Raw genomic sequence first — 15,704 nt, 5'->3', positions numbered from 1 at the left:
ATTTCCTTGACCTCTCTCATTAACAAGGCATTTTCGCCCACAGAACTGCCGCCGGCTGGATTTTTTGTTTGTTTTCCGCACCATTCTCTGTAAATTCTAGAGCAGGGATCCCCAGCCTTTTTTATACCATTAACTGAGGGGTTTGTGAACCCCAGCTTGGGAACCCTTGCTCTAGAGACCCCTGCTGTCTGAAAATCCCAGGAGATCACCAGCTTCCGAGATCCTCAAACCACCCCATCTGGCGTCAACATCATTCCATAGTCAAAGTCACTTAGATCACATTTCCTCCCCATTCTGATGGTTGGTCCGAACCTCTTGACCATATCTGCATACTTGATTGAATTGCTGCCACCTGATTGGATGATTAGATATTTGCATTAACGAGCAGGTGTACAGGTGTACCTAATAAAGTGGCCACATGTCTTGAGAGTTTTATTGTGCTGTATAGGAGTTAGAGGATGGATATGTCAATGGTGGAACATGTTCAACAGGCTATTCCGGTGTTCCGCTGTTCATTGCAAATACAGTCAGCTGAAGGAAAATCCAAGCAAAAGAGCCATGTGCTGATTCTGTTTTCCCAGTGCTATAGGCAATCTTAAGTCAGGTTTATCATCACTTGCATAGGTCATGAATTTTTTTTTGCAGCAGCAGTACAGTGCAATACATAAAGTGACTATAGTACTGTGCAAATGTCTTAGACGCCTTAGCTATATTTATGTGCCTAAGACTTGTGCACAGGACTGTGGGAGCAGAATGCGGCCATTTGGTCCATTCCATCATGTCTGATTCATTATCCCTCTAATCCCCCATTTGCTTGCCTTCTCCCTAACAAGTTTGACACTCTTACTAACCAAGAACCTACAAACCTCTGCTTTAAGTATATCCAGTGACTTGGTCTCCACAGCCATCTGTGGCAATGAATTGCACAGATTCACCTCCCTCTGTCTAAGTAAGCCTTTCTGTATTAATTGAGGACAGTTTTATGGAAAGCTTCCTTTTTATTAACACGCTTTAGTTATGACTCAATGCAACACACTAATGGTTCTGCATATTAATGATGTTTCACTAAGAGACATGAAGTATGAATCATCTGTCCTGCTGGAAACGCCTAACCCCACAGTTCAAAGTTCCTCCTCCTCTCCTTTATAATCTCCATCAGCACAGGTACACCACAAGGCTGTGTGCTCAGCCCCCTGCTCTACTCACTTTACACTTCTGACCGTGCGGCTAAGCACAGCTCCAATGCCATGTTCAAGCTTGGTGACAATACCACTGTCATTGGCTGAATCAAAGGTGGTGATAAATCAGCATATTGGAAAGAGATTGAAAATCTGGCTGAGCGGTTCCACAACAACAACCTCTTACCGAATGTCAGCAAAACCAAGGAGCTGATTATTGACTTCAGGAGGGGAGTCTGGTGGCCTATGAGCCAGTCCTCACTGGAGGATCAGAGGTGGAGGGGACCAGCAACTTTAAATTCCTCAATCGTTATTATTCTGGTGGACCTGTCCTGGGCCCAGCACCCAAGTTCAATTACAAAGAAAGCACAGCCGCATCTCTGCTTCCGTGGAGTTAGTGAAGATTCGGCATGACATTTAAAACTTTGATGAACTTCTGTAGATGTGTGGTGGAGAGTATATTGACTGGCTATATCACCAATGCCCTTGAATGGAAAGACTTGCAAAATGTAGTGGATATGGCCAAGTCCATCACAGGTAAAGCCGTCCCCACCATCCAGAACATCTACCCGAAACACGGTCGCAGGAAAGCATCATCCATTATCAGGCACCCGTACCACCCAGGACACGCTCTCTCCTCACTGCTGCCTCAGGTCCCACACCATCAGGTTCAGGGACAGTTATTACCCCTCAACCATCAGGCTCCTGAACCAACTTCACTAGCCCCATCATTGAAATGTTCCCACAACCAATGGACTCTTATCCCATGTTCTTGATATTTCTTTCTTACTTATTATTTTTATTTCGTTCTTTTTGTATTTGCACAGATGGTTACTTTTGCCCACTGGTTAAACACCCAAGTTAGTGTGGTCTTTCATTGATACTGTTGTGGTTATTATTCTATGGATTTATTGAGTATGCCTGCAAGGAAATGAATTTCAGGGTTGTAATATTGTGACATCTATGTACTTTGATAATAAAATTTACTTTGAACTTTGGTTTCAAGAGCTTGATGGTTGAGGGGTAATAACAGTTCCTCTACCTGGTGGTGTGAGTCCTGAGGCTCCTGTACCACCTTCTTGGTGGCAGCAGTGAGAAGACAGCATGTCCTGGATGGTGGGAGTCCCCAATGATGGATGCTGCTTTCCTGTGACAACGTTCAATAGTGTAGCTGTACTCAGTGGTGGGAAGGGCTTCACCCGTGGTGGACTGGGCCGTCTCCACCACTTTTTTGAACTTAAAAGTAAATTTATTATCAAAGTACATGCTATGTCACCATTTACTACCCTGAGTTTCTTTATCCTGTGGGCATTCACAGTAAATACAAAGAAACGCGATAGAACCAATGAAAACCTGCACAGAACAAAGATGTACAAACAGCCAATGTGCAAAAGTTAACAAATTGTGCAAAAACATAAAAGAAAAAAAATAGATAAAAATAATGAATAAGTACCTCATAAATACTTAGAACATGAGTTGTACAGTCCTTAAAAGTGAATCCATAGGTTGTGGATTCAGTTCAGTTTTGAGGTAGGTGAAGGTAACCATTCTGGTTCAGGAGCCTGATGGTTAAGGGGTAATAGCTGTCCCTGAATCTGGTGGGGTGGGACCTGATGATCTTGTATCAATGACAGAAGAGTTTAGTTTGAAAATTGTTTAATGAAGAAGAATTTGTACATGAATTATTTGTTGGTTATATGTGAGTTATGTACTGATTAATATTTTTCAGGGGTTTCTCTACATTGGATCATCTAATAGGCTGGTTCAACTTCCAGCAGTGAACTGCAGCCGATATTCCCACTGTAATGCCTGTCTCCTGGCAAGGGATCCATCGTGTACCTGGGATGCGCAGAAATGGGAATGTGTTCACATTGAAAGCACAAACATCCAGAGGTGTGTGGTCTTAAAACCATAAAGTGAATTTCAACAGGGAAATGCTTTAATACCAAATATAAAATTGAGGGTTCGCTCGCTGAGGACCATCTGACAAAATTGTGGATACATAATTTGGTGAATAGAAAGAGGACAGGCTCTTTGTAAATACTTCATTGCAAAGAGATGTGCGTGTAAAAATCAAGAGTCATAGGGGACAGAAACCAGCCCTACGCTCCACTGGGATCATTTTGATAACCAAGTACATATTTATATATATATCCCATTTAGAGTCAGAGAGAAGTACAACACAGAAACAGGCCCTTTGGCTCAGCTAGTCCATGCAGAACCATTTAAACAGTCTAGTCCCATGGACCATATCCCTCCATAACCCTCCCATTGTGTATCCATCCAAACTCCTCTTAAACGTTGAAATCGAGCTTGCATGGGTTACTTGTGCTGGAAGCTTGTTTCACACTCTCACCACCCTCTGAGTGAAGAAGTTTTCCCTCATGTTCACCTTAAATGTTTCACCCTTAATGCATGACCTTTAGTTTTAGCCTCACCCAGCCTCAGTGGAAAAAGCCTGCTTGCATTTACCGTATCTACACCCCTCATAATTTTGTATACCACTATCAAATCCCCTTTCAGTCCTCTACGTTCCAGAGAATAAAGTCCTAATCTATTCAATCTTTCCCTATAACATAGGTTCTCCTGGCCCGGCAACATCCTTGTAAATTTTCTCTGTGCTCTTTCAAGCTTATTTAGTTTATTTGGCGACACAGCGTGGAATAGACCCTGCTGGTCCTTTGAGTCACAGCACCCAGCAACCCCCGACAAACCCGATTAACCCTAACCTAAACACAGGACAACTTACAATGATCAGTTAACCTACCTGGTATGTCTTTGGACCGTGGGAGTGGGATCCAAGATCAGCCATGATGGAATGGTGGAGCAGACCTAATGGGTTGATTGGCTTAATTCTGCTGCTATGTCTTATGATCATATGGAAACCAGAGCACCTGGCAAAAACCCACACATTCCACGGGGTGGATGTACAGACTCCTCATAGAACAGTAAACAAGAGAAGATCTGCAGATGCAGTGGTAGTGAGGGAGGAGGTGTAGAGGCGGGTGTAGTCCCTCCTAGCACTTATTCTTGCAACTCCTTCTGCCACTTATCCTTGCAAGTGGAGCGAATGCTACACCTGCCCCTACACCACCTCCCTCACTACCATTCAGGGCCCCAAACAGTCCTTCCAGGTGAGGCAATACTTCACCTGTGAGTCTGTTGGGGTCATATACTATGTTCGGTCTCCCGGTGTGGCCTCTTGTATATCGGTGAGACCCAATGTAGATTGGAAGTCCATCTACGCTCCCTTTGCCAGAACAAGTGGCATCTCCCAGTACCACCCATTTTAATTCCACTTCCCATTCCCATTCCAATATGTCCATCCACAGCCTCCTCCGCTGTTGTGATAAGGCCACACTTAGGTTGGAGGAACAACACCTGGTATTCCATTTGAGTAGCCTCCAACCTGATGACATGAAAATTAATTTCTCAAACTTCCAGTAATGCTTTCCCACCTTCACCATTTACCATCCCCTTGTCGCTCTCTCATGTTGTCTCCTTGCCCGCCCATCACCTCCCTCTGGTGCTCCCCCCCCCCCACCTTTTTTTCTTTCTTCCATGGCCTTCTGTCTATTTCACCAATCAACTCTTTGCTTCATCCCTCCCCCTCCAAGTTTCACCTATCATCTGGCATTTCTCTCTCCCCTCCCCTCACCTTTCAAACCTACTCCTCAGCTCTTTTTTCTCCAGTCCTGCTGAAGGGTTTTGGCTCAAAACGTCGACTGTACTTTTTTCCACAGATGCTGCCTGGCCTGCTGAGTTCCTCCCGCATCTTGCATGTGTTGCCACTATAGAACGGTGCTGGAATTGAGCTCCAAGCTGTAACAGTGTCCTGCTAACCAGTACTCTACTGTGGCACCCAACACGTTTATCATCACTTTGTCCCTAACCTTCTGCATCTTGTCATTTTGGGTGTTTGATACTATTTAAACATCGAGGGTTCTTGTATTCGTACACTCAGTGTGTCCCAGATTACAAGCAGGCTCTGGGTGAATGAGACTGAAGGAAACATGAATTCACAGCATTATACAGCAAGAAAACAGGTTCTTCGGCCAAAAAAAAAATCGATGCTGATCAAGATGGCCATCTGAGTTATTCTCATCTGCCTGCAATTGATATAAATCCCTCTAAACCTTTCCTATCCATCTATCTAGCCAAGTATCTTCAAAGTCCACCACCCTCTAGCTAAGTAAATATTTCCTCATCTCTGTTCTAAATGGATGTCCCTCTATTCTATGGCTGTGCCCTCTGGCGTTAGACTCTCTTACTATAGGAAACATCCCCTTCACAACCATTTTATCCCGACTTCTCAATATTCAAAGTAATTTTTTTTATCAAAGTACATATATGTCACCAAATACAGCCCTGTGAATCATTTTCTTGTGCGCAATCACGGTAAATACAAGACATACAACAGAATCAATGAAAGACTGCACCTAAGGGGGTGGATAATGATGAATGTGCAAACAAAACTGCAAATACAAAAAGAAAGAGAAAAGAAATAATTATTGTAATAATAAATAAACAATAAGCAAATGTTACATATCACACTTTAATATTGTAATTACACCTGCTTCTACCAGCTCCTCTGTCAACTTGTTCCATATACCTTCTCAAAGCCCATTTAAATCTTTTCCCTCTCAATTTATCCATACGCCTCTAGATATAGACTCTGCTACCTAATAGTCAAAAGAACTTTTATCATTTACCCTTTTTATGCTCCTTGTAATTCCATAAGCATGTTCCTGTCACCCCTCGGCCTCCTCTGCTTCTGTGAAAACAGTCCTGCCCTATCCAGTCTCTCCTTGTAACTCAAGCTTTCCAGTCCAGTCAATGCCCTCGTGAAACTAATTTTTATAGTTGCACCATAGAAAGCATTCTTCTGGGGTGCATCATAACCTGGTATGGAAGTTGTCCTGTCCAAGACTGGAAGAAGCTGCAGAAGATCGTGAACACAGCAAAGCACATCACACAAACCAATCTTCTATCCGTGGACTCACTTTACACCGCACGCTGTCGGAGCAGTGCTGCCAGGATAATCAAGGACACGACCCACCCAGCCAACACACTTTTCATCCCTCTTCCCTCCGGGAGAAGGCTCAGGAGCTTGAAGACTCGTACGGCCAGATTTGGGAACAGCTTCTTTCCAACTGTGATAAGACTGCTGAACAGATCCTGACCTGGATCTGGGCCATACCCTCCAAATATCCGGACCTGACTCTCGATTTTTTTGCACTACCTTACTTTCCATTTTTCTATTTTCTATTTATGATTTATAATTTAAATTTTTAATATTTATTACTTTTTACTATTTTTAATATTTAATATTTGTAATCCAGGGAGTGCGAAGCGCAGTATCAATTATCACTGTGATGATTGTATGTTCTAGTACCAATTGTTTGGCGACAATAAAGTATAAAGTATAACTTCTCTGCGCCTCCTCTAGGTCAATTACATCCTTAATATCGTGTGGTGAGATGAGAACTATGCACAGTTCTGGGTTAGACTTTACAATGGACTTTAAGATCCATGTACGGCCCTCGATTTTTATTTGAAATTCAGTCATAGAGCAGTATACAAACCGTATTATGTGACAGAGTTTCTCAGAAACTACTTGTTTTAGGATCCCGGAAAAATAGGCAGAATCTTAGACTATTCAGGAGTGAATTGATTCCTTAAATCATTGGGATTTTCCTTCAAATGATCTCTCTAGAAACCGCTAAATGTCTTGAGTGTGCATTTGGACCATAATACCATAAAATATAGGATTAGAATTAGGACATTAGGACAAGTCTGCTCCACCATTCCATCATGGCTAATTTATTATCCTTCTCCATCCCATTCTCCTGCTTTATCCTCGTAACATTTGGCACCCTTACTAGTCAAGAAGCTATCAACTTCCGCTTTAAATATACTCAATGACTTGGCGTTCACAGCCATCTGTAGAAATGAAAGCCACAGATTCTGCACCCTCTGGAGGAATCTGTAGAAATTCCTCCTCATCTCTATTCTAAAGGGACATCCTTCTATTCTGAGGCTGTGCCCTCTGATCCTAGACTTCCCCACTACAGGAATCAGCCTCTCCACATCAATGCTGTTGAGGTCTTTCAATATTCAATAGGTTTCAATGAGATTCCGCACCTTCCCCCCCCCCCCCCCCCCCAATCTTCTAAACTCCAGCGAATACAGGCCTAGGTTCATTATATGTTCTGCACATGTTAACCCTTTCCTTCCCGGGATTATTCTCCTCTGGACCCTCTCCAATGTCAGCACATCTTTCCTGAGATAGGAGCCCAACACTGCTCATAACACTCCAGGTGGTCTGATCAATGCTGCTTAAAGCCTCAGCAAGTTCCCTATATATCTACTGTAATTTTGCATCCACATTTTCATAAAATGGACCAACGCAAACATGTTGTACTGTCTCAGTGGTAGAAGCCCAGTCTTGGCGTCTTGTTCGTGTTGTGCACCATTTTGATGACCAAATTCTGGTGAATTAGATTTTTAATATCGATTTGTTACTATGAAATGCTACTTGTGATGCTTTTTCATCCCACTAAAAAATGAATTAATCTCAGCAGATCTCAAAATGTGGAGGATGTCTACCAGCAAGCGAAAACTTTATGCCAGAACGGAAAAGGTATGTTTGATAAGATGCGCTCTCTGCTTGTAGATCTTTAATCTCTCACTTCTCAATTCTGAAGGTGGTGTTCTAATGGCAGTGGTAACTTTCTGCAGTTCCGCAGATGCTAATCATTGTCCTGTGTACTGATGGCTCACCTCCTGCACTCCTGGGATCGGGTGTTCTTGTGACGTCTGCACAGAGGTTTTATTCACAATGCTGTTGCTCCAGGGGCTTGGTGTGAAGGCCCTCCCTGCCGTTCCGCACTCCCGCACCAGGACCCCAGTGGTGGGCTCAGGTCACCATGCTCCAGTGACAATTTTAAAATTTTATTTTAGAGATGCAACACCAGTCTCTTCAAATCTGCACCACACAGTTGCACTGATATGACCAATTGACCTACCAACCCATAAGACCATAAGACATAGGAGCATAATTAGGCCATCTGGCCCATCGAGTCTGTTCTGACATTCCATCATGGTGATTTATTATTCCTTTTAACCCCATTCTCCTGCCTTCTCCCCATAACCTTATTAATCAACTGCCTATCAACCTCTGCTTTAAATATACCCAATGACTTGGCCTCCACAGCTGTCTATGGCAGTGAATTCCACAGATTCACCATCCTCTGGCTAAAGAAATTCCTCCTGATCCCTGTTCTAAAGGGATGCCCTGTATTCTGAGGCTGTGCTCTCTGGTCTTAGACTCTCACACTTTTGGAAACATCATTTCCATATCCACTTAGTCTAGGCCCTTTCACTACGCAAGACCTTTCAATGAGCACTCTTCTAAACTCCAGTGAGTACAGGCCCAGAGCCGTCAAATACTCCTCATATGTTAACCCTGTCATTGCCAGAATAATTCTCATCAATCTCCTCCAGACCCTCTTCGACTGTTTATTCACTTCCATCGATGCTGCCTGACCTGCTGAGTTCCTCCAGCATTTTGTGTGTGTTGCTCTGGATTTCCAGCATCTGCAGAATCTCTCATGTTTATTATATTGAATCATTTATGATTTTTTTTATTATTGATTTAAAAAAAATCCCATTATTGTGTAAAACCACCACCACTCTCGCCACTGCTGTTGATTAGTTTTCTGCACTCACTATCTTCCTGTGCTTCTGCTCTTTGTTCTTTGAATGACTGATGCTATTGGCAATCGTGTTTTGAAAGTAATAATCTCTTTTCGGTTTTCTCAGAGAAAACTGGCTCAGTGTCCTGTCAGTGATTATTTCTTAACCAACGTTGCCAAAACAGATTATTTGGTTGTAAAAACATCTTTGAGAAAACTTTTTGTGTATGTATTACATTGCCTGAAAAGTGCTTTTGGACCATGCTCCATGTACACTCAATGGCCACTCTATTATGTACAGGAGTGGAACCCGCTGTGATCTTCTGCTGCTGTAGGCCGTCCACTTCAAGGTTCGATGTGTTGTGCGTTCAGAGGTGCTCTTCTGCACACCACTGTTGTAACACATGGTTATTTGAGTTACTGTCACCTTCCTGTCAGCTTGACCCAGTCTGGTATTCTCCTCTGACCTCTTTCATTTACAAGGCATTTTCACCCACAGAACTGCTGCTCACTGAATGATTTTTGTTTCTCGCACCATTCCCTGTAAACTCTAGAGACTGTTGTGTGCGTCAATCCCAAGAGATCAGCAGTTTCTGAGATACTCAAACCACCCTATCTGGAACCCAGCAATCACTTCATAGTGAAAGACACTTGGGTCACATTTCTTCCCCATCCTGATGTTTGGTCTGAGCAACAACTGAACCCCTTGACCATGTCTGCATGCTTTTATGCATTGAGTTGCTGCCACATGATTGGCTGATTAGATATTTATATTAATGAGCAGGTGTACCTAATAAAGTGGCCACTGAGTGTATGTCTGAAGCTTAATCCTATACATAAGCATGAGAAAATCAGCAGATGCTGGAAATCCAGAGAAACACACACAAACTGCTGGAGGAACTCAGCAGGTCAGGCAGCATCTATGCAGATGAATAAACAGTCGACGTTTTGGGCCGGGGCCCTCCTTCAGGACTGAGAAGGAAGGGGTAAGGTGCCAGGAAAAAAAAGTGGGGGCGTGGAAACAGGCTAGCTGGAAGGTTATAGTTGAAGCCAGGTGGGCATGAAAGGTCAAGGACTGGAGAAGAAGGAATCTAATAGGAGAGGAGAGTGGACCATTGGAAAAATGGAAGGAGGAGGGCTCCCAGGGGAGAAGAAGTGAAGGGTCAGAGTAGGAAATGAAGGTGGTGGTGGAAGGGGGGATATTTATTTACAGGAAGAAGAAATCAATATTCATGCCATCAGGTTGGAGGGTACCCAGCAGAATATGAGGTGTTGCCCCTCCTGAGGGTGGCCTCATCTTGGCACAAGAGGGGACCATGGACAGACACATCGGAAGAGGAATGGGAATCAGAATTGAAACGTTTGGCCATCGGGGAGCCCCACGTGTGGTGGATGGTGCAGAGGTGCTCGGCGAAGCGGTTCCCCAATTTATGACGGGTCTCACCAATGTAGAGGAGGCCACATCAGGAGCAGCGGACATGATAGGCGACCCCAGCAGATTCACATGTGAAGTGCTGCCTCGCCTGGAAGGACTGTCTGTGGCCCTGAATGGGGGTGAGGGAGGAGATGTAGGGGCAGGTGTAGCACTTAGGTTGCTTGTGGGCATAGGTGCTGGGAGGGAGATCAGTGGGAGGGATTAATGGACAAGGGAATTGCAGAGGGAGCCATCCCTGCAGAAAGCAGAAGGGGGAGGTAAAGATATATCTAGTGGTAGGATCCCTTTGGAGATGGTAGAATTTACAGAGGAACATGTGTTGGGTGCGGAGGCTGATGGGGTGGTAGGTAAGGACAAGAGGAACTATCCTGATTAAGGCAGCAGGAAGGTAGAGTAAGTGTGGATGTACGGGAAATGGAGGAGATACGGGTGAGAACAGCATCATAGTTGAGGGAGGGAAACACCATTCTTTAAATGAGGAGAGCTTCTCTGATGTCCTGGAGCTGAAAGCCATATCCTGGGAAGAGATGCTGTGGAGGGGAAGAAACTGAGAAAAGGGAGTAGCATTTTTACAGGAGATAGAGTTGGAAGAGGTATAGTCCAGATAACCGTGGAAATCAGCAGGGTTATAAAAGATGGCAATTGACAGTTTGTCTCCAGAGATGGAGGCAGAGAGATTGAGAAAGGGGAAGGAGGTGCCAGAGGTAGACTAAGTGAATTTGAGGGCAAGGGTGGAAGTTGATCAAATTGACCAGCTCAGTGTGAGTGCAAGAAGCAGCAGCAATGCGGTCGCCAGTGTAGCGGAGGAAGAGTTGAGGTGTATAACCAGGGAAGCCTTTGAACATGGACTACTCTAATAGCCCACGAAAATGGCAGGCATAGCTGGTGCCCTGCGAGTGTCCGTGGCTACCCCTCGAGATTGGAGAAAGTAGGTGGAAACAAAGGAAAAATTGTTCAGAGTGAGGAGCAGTTTTGCCAGATGGAGAAGGGTGGTGGTGGAGGGGATTGGTTGTTTCTTTTGTCAGGGAAGAAGTGGGGAGCTTTGAGGCCTTCTTGATGGGGGACTGAACATCCATGGTTAAGATGAGGCCGGTTAGGGCCAGGGAGTTGAAAGTTACTGAGGAGATCCTACACATAACCTTTTGGCTTGTGCTTTTCTCTCCAGAATCTCCTGTCCCCTTGACAAAGGTAGTATCAGTGGTGGAGGGAACTACCGTGTTTCTTCAGTGCACTCCTAGTTCTGCCTGGTCAACCTGTGAATGGACAACATCAAACGGAACCTTGGAGAATAATGACAACATTGGAGGGATTCATATCATGGTCTCACAGAGCACTCTGGGTGAATACAAATGCTCATGTGTTGAGGAACACATACACATTCCTGAAGCTCACTACAGTTTGGAGACCAAGCCTTCAGATAGTCCCAGCAAGGTTAAGGATTCTGTTAATTATTTCCTGATGTTTGTCTTCCTTGTTCTTGGCATTTTTATTGGTGTCCTTGTCTACAAGTATGGCCACTCATGGTGTATAAAAATGTTAGCTTCTAAGGGTGGCTGCAACAGAGACTGCACGAACGCACCGCAGGGTGCCACGGTCCACAGCTTGGACTCTACTGATGAAGTCCGGCCTTTAACCATTACCCAGCGGAGTGGATCGGGTGGAAATGGAACCAGTGAGAAAGAGGTGGTTTATGAAAACGTGGAGAAGGAGGTGAATGGAATGAACTTGGGTTCTCCAAGGAACCAGACCATTTCAATCATATCATGCCAGGATGAAACCTCAATTTAATCAAGGTCAGACTCGAGCCCTTGAAAAATGTGTCCTGAAAGGGTAGCCAGGCATTTGCTTTGCCGCAATCTTCCTTATTGCATTTGTGGTGTTGCTTTTAACACTGTCCACTAGTCTTCCTTCCAAGAAAGAACATGACTGCTGTCCCAGCCCAACCCCCACTCAGCAACATTGTCACATCCGCTTCCCTGCCTCCTTGGGTAGAGTGGCTGGGGTTTGCAACACCTCCTTGTTTACAGTTGCACTGTTTGAGACGTTGTGTGGTTACCTTGTGACCTTCGATTTTCTATAGACAACCCAAGTTTTTCCAGTTTTATTTACATCAAGATAACTAAGGAATTGAAATCATTTGATTTGGTGAATAAACATTCACATTCTGCAAAATGCATATGTGTTTGGAAAGACATTAGGTATGTAACTTGAGGTACTTGGACCATGGAGCTCTGGGTTGTCTGCTATGCTGTGTTGAATTCACTGGCATCGGTCTGGGATACCACTGAGGACTCAGCCCCTGACCAGGAAGGGTAAACATCAGCACTGAGAATTTCTGCTCCAGTGACCACTGCCACAGAGGGTGCTTCTAGATAAGTGAAGAATCAGAACTGGCCTCTAATGTCTTCTGCTGTACAAAGAACAGTGATGAAAGAGAGGAACAGTGAGATAATCCTTTCAGAGCAGCAAGCGCAAGGTACCAAACGGTTTTTCTCAGCAATGTATTGTTCTGCTCGCTCAGGTTACAGTGAGTGACCCCACGTGGGAGGGTCCACGCCGAATAGGACTGGATGCCTTCTTGATATCGTAAACGTCAGCAATCTTAAGACACTAGATTGCTGGGAACCTCTCACCTGTTTCAAATACATAAAAGTTGCTATACTTGAGCAGTGAAATGATTGCTAGGATATTCAATGCAAGTTGTGCTTGGCCAGCTCTCAAAGTAGGACTCCTGCAAATGGTCCACAACCCTCTTCACAGAGTCAATGTTTATACTCTGCGACTACTTGCAATCACTCTCCCCCCCCCCCCCCCCCCGGATTCTTTACAGGGAATTGTAAAGAATAGCTGAAATCTGCATCCATTTCTTGTCTGGTGTTCTAGAGTGCAGCAGAAAGGAATTGCTGGTGCCTCCAATATCTCTTCCAAATGGTTCCAATGTGGTGGATTTCTTTATATAACCAGAAGTGTGGACTCCTGAAACCACTGTAAAAATGTGCTGCAAATGGGAGTTTTGTTGAGTTACTCTCAGTTTAGTTTTGATATTTAGAGACTGCTCTGTAATTGATGTGTGAAGTTTTAAGATTTGCTCTCTCTACTCTCAAAGTTCACCTTGTAAGGGTCAATTAACTGATGCTGTTCAAATGGTTTTGGACCACAGGTGTGATTGTGGGGTTAGAATATGATTGGTGTGTTCACTCCTTATTGATTGTTACAGTTTAACCGAGAAAACCACTGGATTTGAGAGGACCTAACTACTGTTTTTAGGATTATTTAGATCATAGACTCTAACCCTGCTGTTTGGGTGAAGATCCATGCTTTAATCCAACAAGTAAATTTATATTGTTTTTCTTATCATCACTTCAAATTTCCCCCACCAATATCTGACCTATAACCATCAGTGTTTAGGCATGATTTCAAAGTTTGGTCACTAACAAAATACCTTTTCACTTTATACACCACCCATCATCCTCATGCATAGAGTTCTCCTGAAAGGTAGTGGTAGTGAGATCACTTGAGTTGAGTATGATGCTCTCCTAAACGATTGTCTACAGCTGGGTCCTCAGGTGACTGTAGAGGCCCACATATTCCGAGATATTAGGGTAGGTCCTCTTAATGGAGGGTGCATGTGTGTAAACTGGGTTAACATGGGGAAGCTGATGTATGGGCAGCCACTACAGATCGAAGTCAGGGCCCTGTGGCATGGAGTGCGAGATGTCTGGAGATCCTTCACTGCCATTGTGAAGTGTCATCATCCTCCGCCAACTCCGTGTTCAGGTCCTGGTTACATCTACCTTTGTCTGGAAACTCCCCCCTGACCTTGCCTCCATGGGTGACCCTACCAGAAGCTAAGTGCCAGACAGCTGAACTCCAGATGGCATCACTCTCAGGACTTCAGGATTCGCAAGCCTGTCCCCCATAACAAGGTGACAATCCTCGGAGAACAGGATGATTGTATATAATGTATGAACTCCACTTATTAAAGTTACAATTCTGCCTTTGTCTCGCAGAGTTTAACATGCACATTGGATTGGCAGAACGTAGAGTTCTGTTGCTAGATATTCTCTACAAAGTCTAAGAGGAGCATTATTGAAATCCTAGTTGACCAAGGCATCCTAGGATAGTGCTGATATAAAATAGCCATCACTCCATGTGTTTATTTGGCCTGGAACTAGAGTCTGCTCCTCGCCTTTATCAGTATTCAGTGAAAAGCCTGAGCCTTTCCAGTATTCTATGGTATTGATTTTAATAACATGGCAAAAAATTTTTAAAAATAATGCAGATTTATTAGATTTTTAAAAATTGGGCTGGAGGTTTTTTTTAAAAGAATGGGGTAGGATGTGGGGGAAGGGCAAATTGGGGAGGGCTTTGCTTAATGGATGCAAGGATCGAACGGCGTCTGGTTGGTACTGGCCCAGGCGGAGTACCAGGGGCACTGCAGGGACAGCAGTGTGGATGATAGAGATTTTTATCGATGGCCCTCAGATAATGAGGAGAAAATATCACAGTGACTTCTGTTTACAATTGTTTATCAATAGCACAAGCCAGTATGGGTGTGTAGAGGGTGTTACGATCAGCTTACACTCAGTTAGTTATTCGGTCACTAACTAGTCTCATATCACTTGTCACTGTACATGGTCTCTGGTTTGGTGAACGGACACTGAAGGACCTCTGGTTCGAAATGAAGCTCACTGCAGTTTGATGCCCTATAGAAAGGGGAGAGATTTAGGATTTGAGGCGGGGTTCAATGTTGATAAACTTCATTCTTGAAAGATTATTTTAGATTTTCTGACTGTTGCAGTTAGCAACAATCTTTTTATGTGAATTTATGCCCAATTATAATGTGGTTTTATATTTCCTTAAGATTTTTTGAAATGTCTAACTCATTGCTGTATGCTGCCAGAGCAAAACTATGACTGTTGAGTTTGAACTTCACCTGCATAATTCTGGCAGAGAGAATGGAAATGGTAAATGTTAATATTAGCTGACTGAGAGATTCTCAGTCTTCACTGCTGTATTATTCAATTTTTTTCTAAATAAATTACTATTTTGTGGTATTTTTAAAAATGTTTAAATTCTATTCAGCCACTTCAGTTAAGCAAAGTGTTTCATTAAGCAGTCTATCTGTAATTTATTTTTGCTTTCAACTTTATCATTAATGGTCACTCGTTACTGATTCTTCCATTAGCTGCTCATACTGAAAACAAATGTGCTTCATTCAGCCACTTGAGTCTACTATGCCATTTAATATGATGTGTATCATATTTCTGTCCTTTCTCTATATTCCTTGATGTTGCTTGCATCTGGAAGTGTATTCTGTTCTTTAAATGCATTCAGTGATTTATTCAGTAGCCCTGTGTGATAATGAACTCCACAGTTCGCCTCCCACAATCC

General features: G+C 43.6%; 1 protein-coding gene across 1 annotated transcript in view; it reads left to right on the top strand.

Moving 5' to 3' along the window:
• LOC140196872 (semaphorin-4F-like) overlaps nt 1-15,360 on the top strand; it is a 164,883-nt gene extending 149,523 nt beyond the window's left edge. Inside the window, exons 12-14 of the mRNA XM_072256766.1 lie at nt 2,908-3,071; nt 7,763-7,821; nt 11,476-15,360. Coding sequence (XP_072112867.1) covers nt 2,908-3,071; nt 7,763-7,821; nt 11,476-12,098 — 846 coding nt within the window. The 3' untranslated portion in view covers nt 12,099-15,360. The remainder of the gene's footprint in view (nt 1-2,907; nt 3,072-7,762; nt 7,822-11,475) is intronic.
• Nucleotides 15,361-15,704: the final 344 nt, after the last annotated feature.

This window comes from Mobula birostris, chromosome 4, assembly GCF_030028105.1.
Source record: "Mobula birostris isolate sMobBir1 chromosome 4, sMobBir1.hap1, whole genome shotgun sequence".
NCBI classification, from domain to species: Eukaryota; Metazoa; Chordata; class Chondrichthyes; order Myliobatiformes; family Myliobatidae; genus Mobula; species Mobula birostris.
Note: the sequence above shows the minus strand (reverse complement) of the source record. Positions and strands in the feature narration are given on the sequence as shown.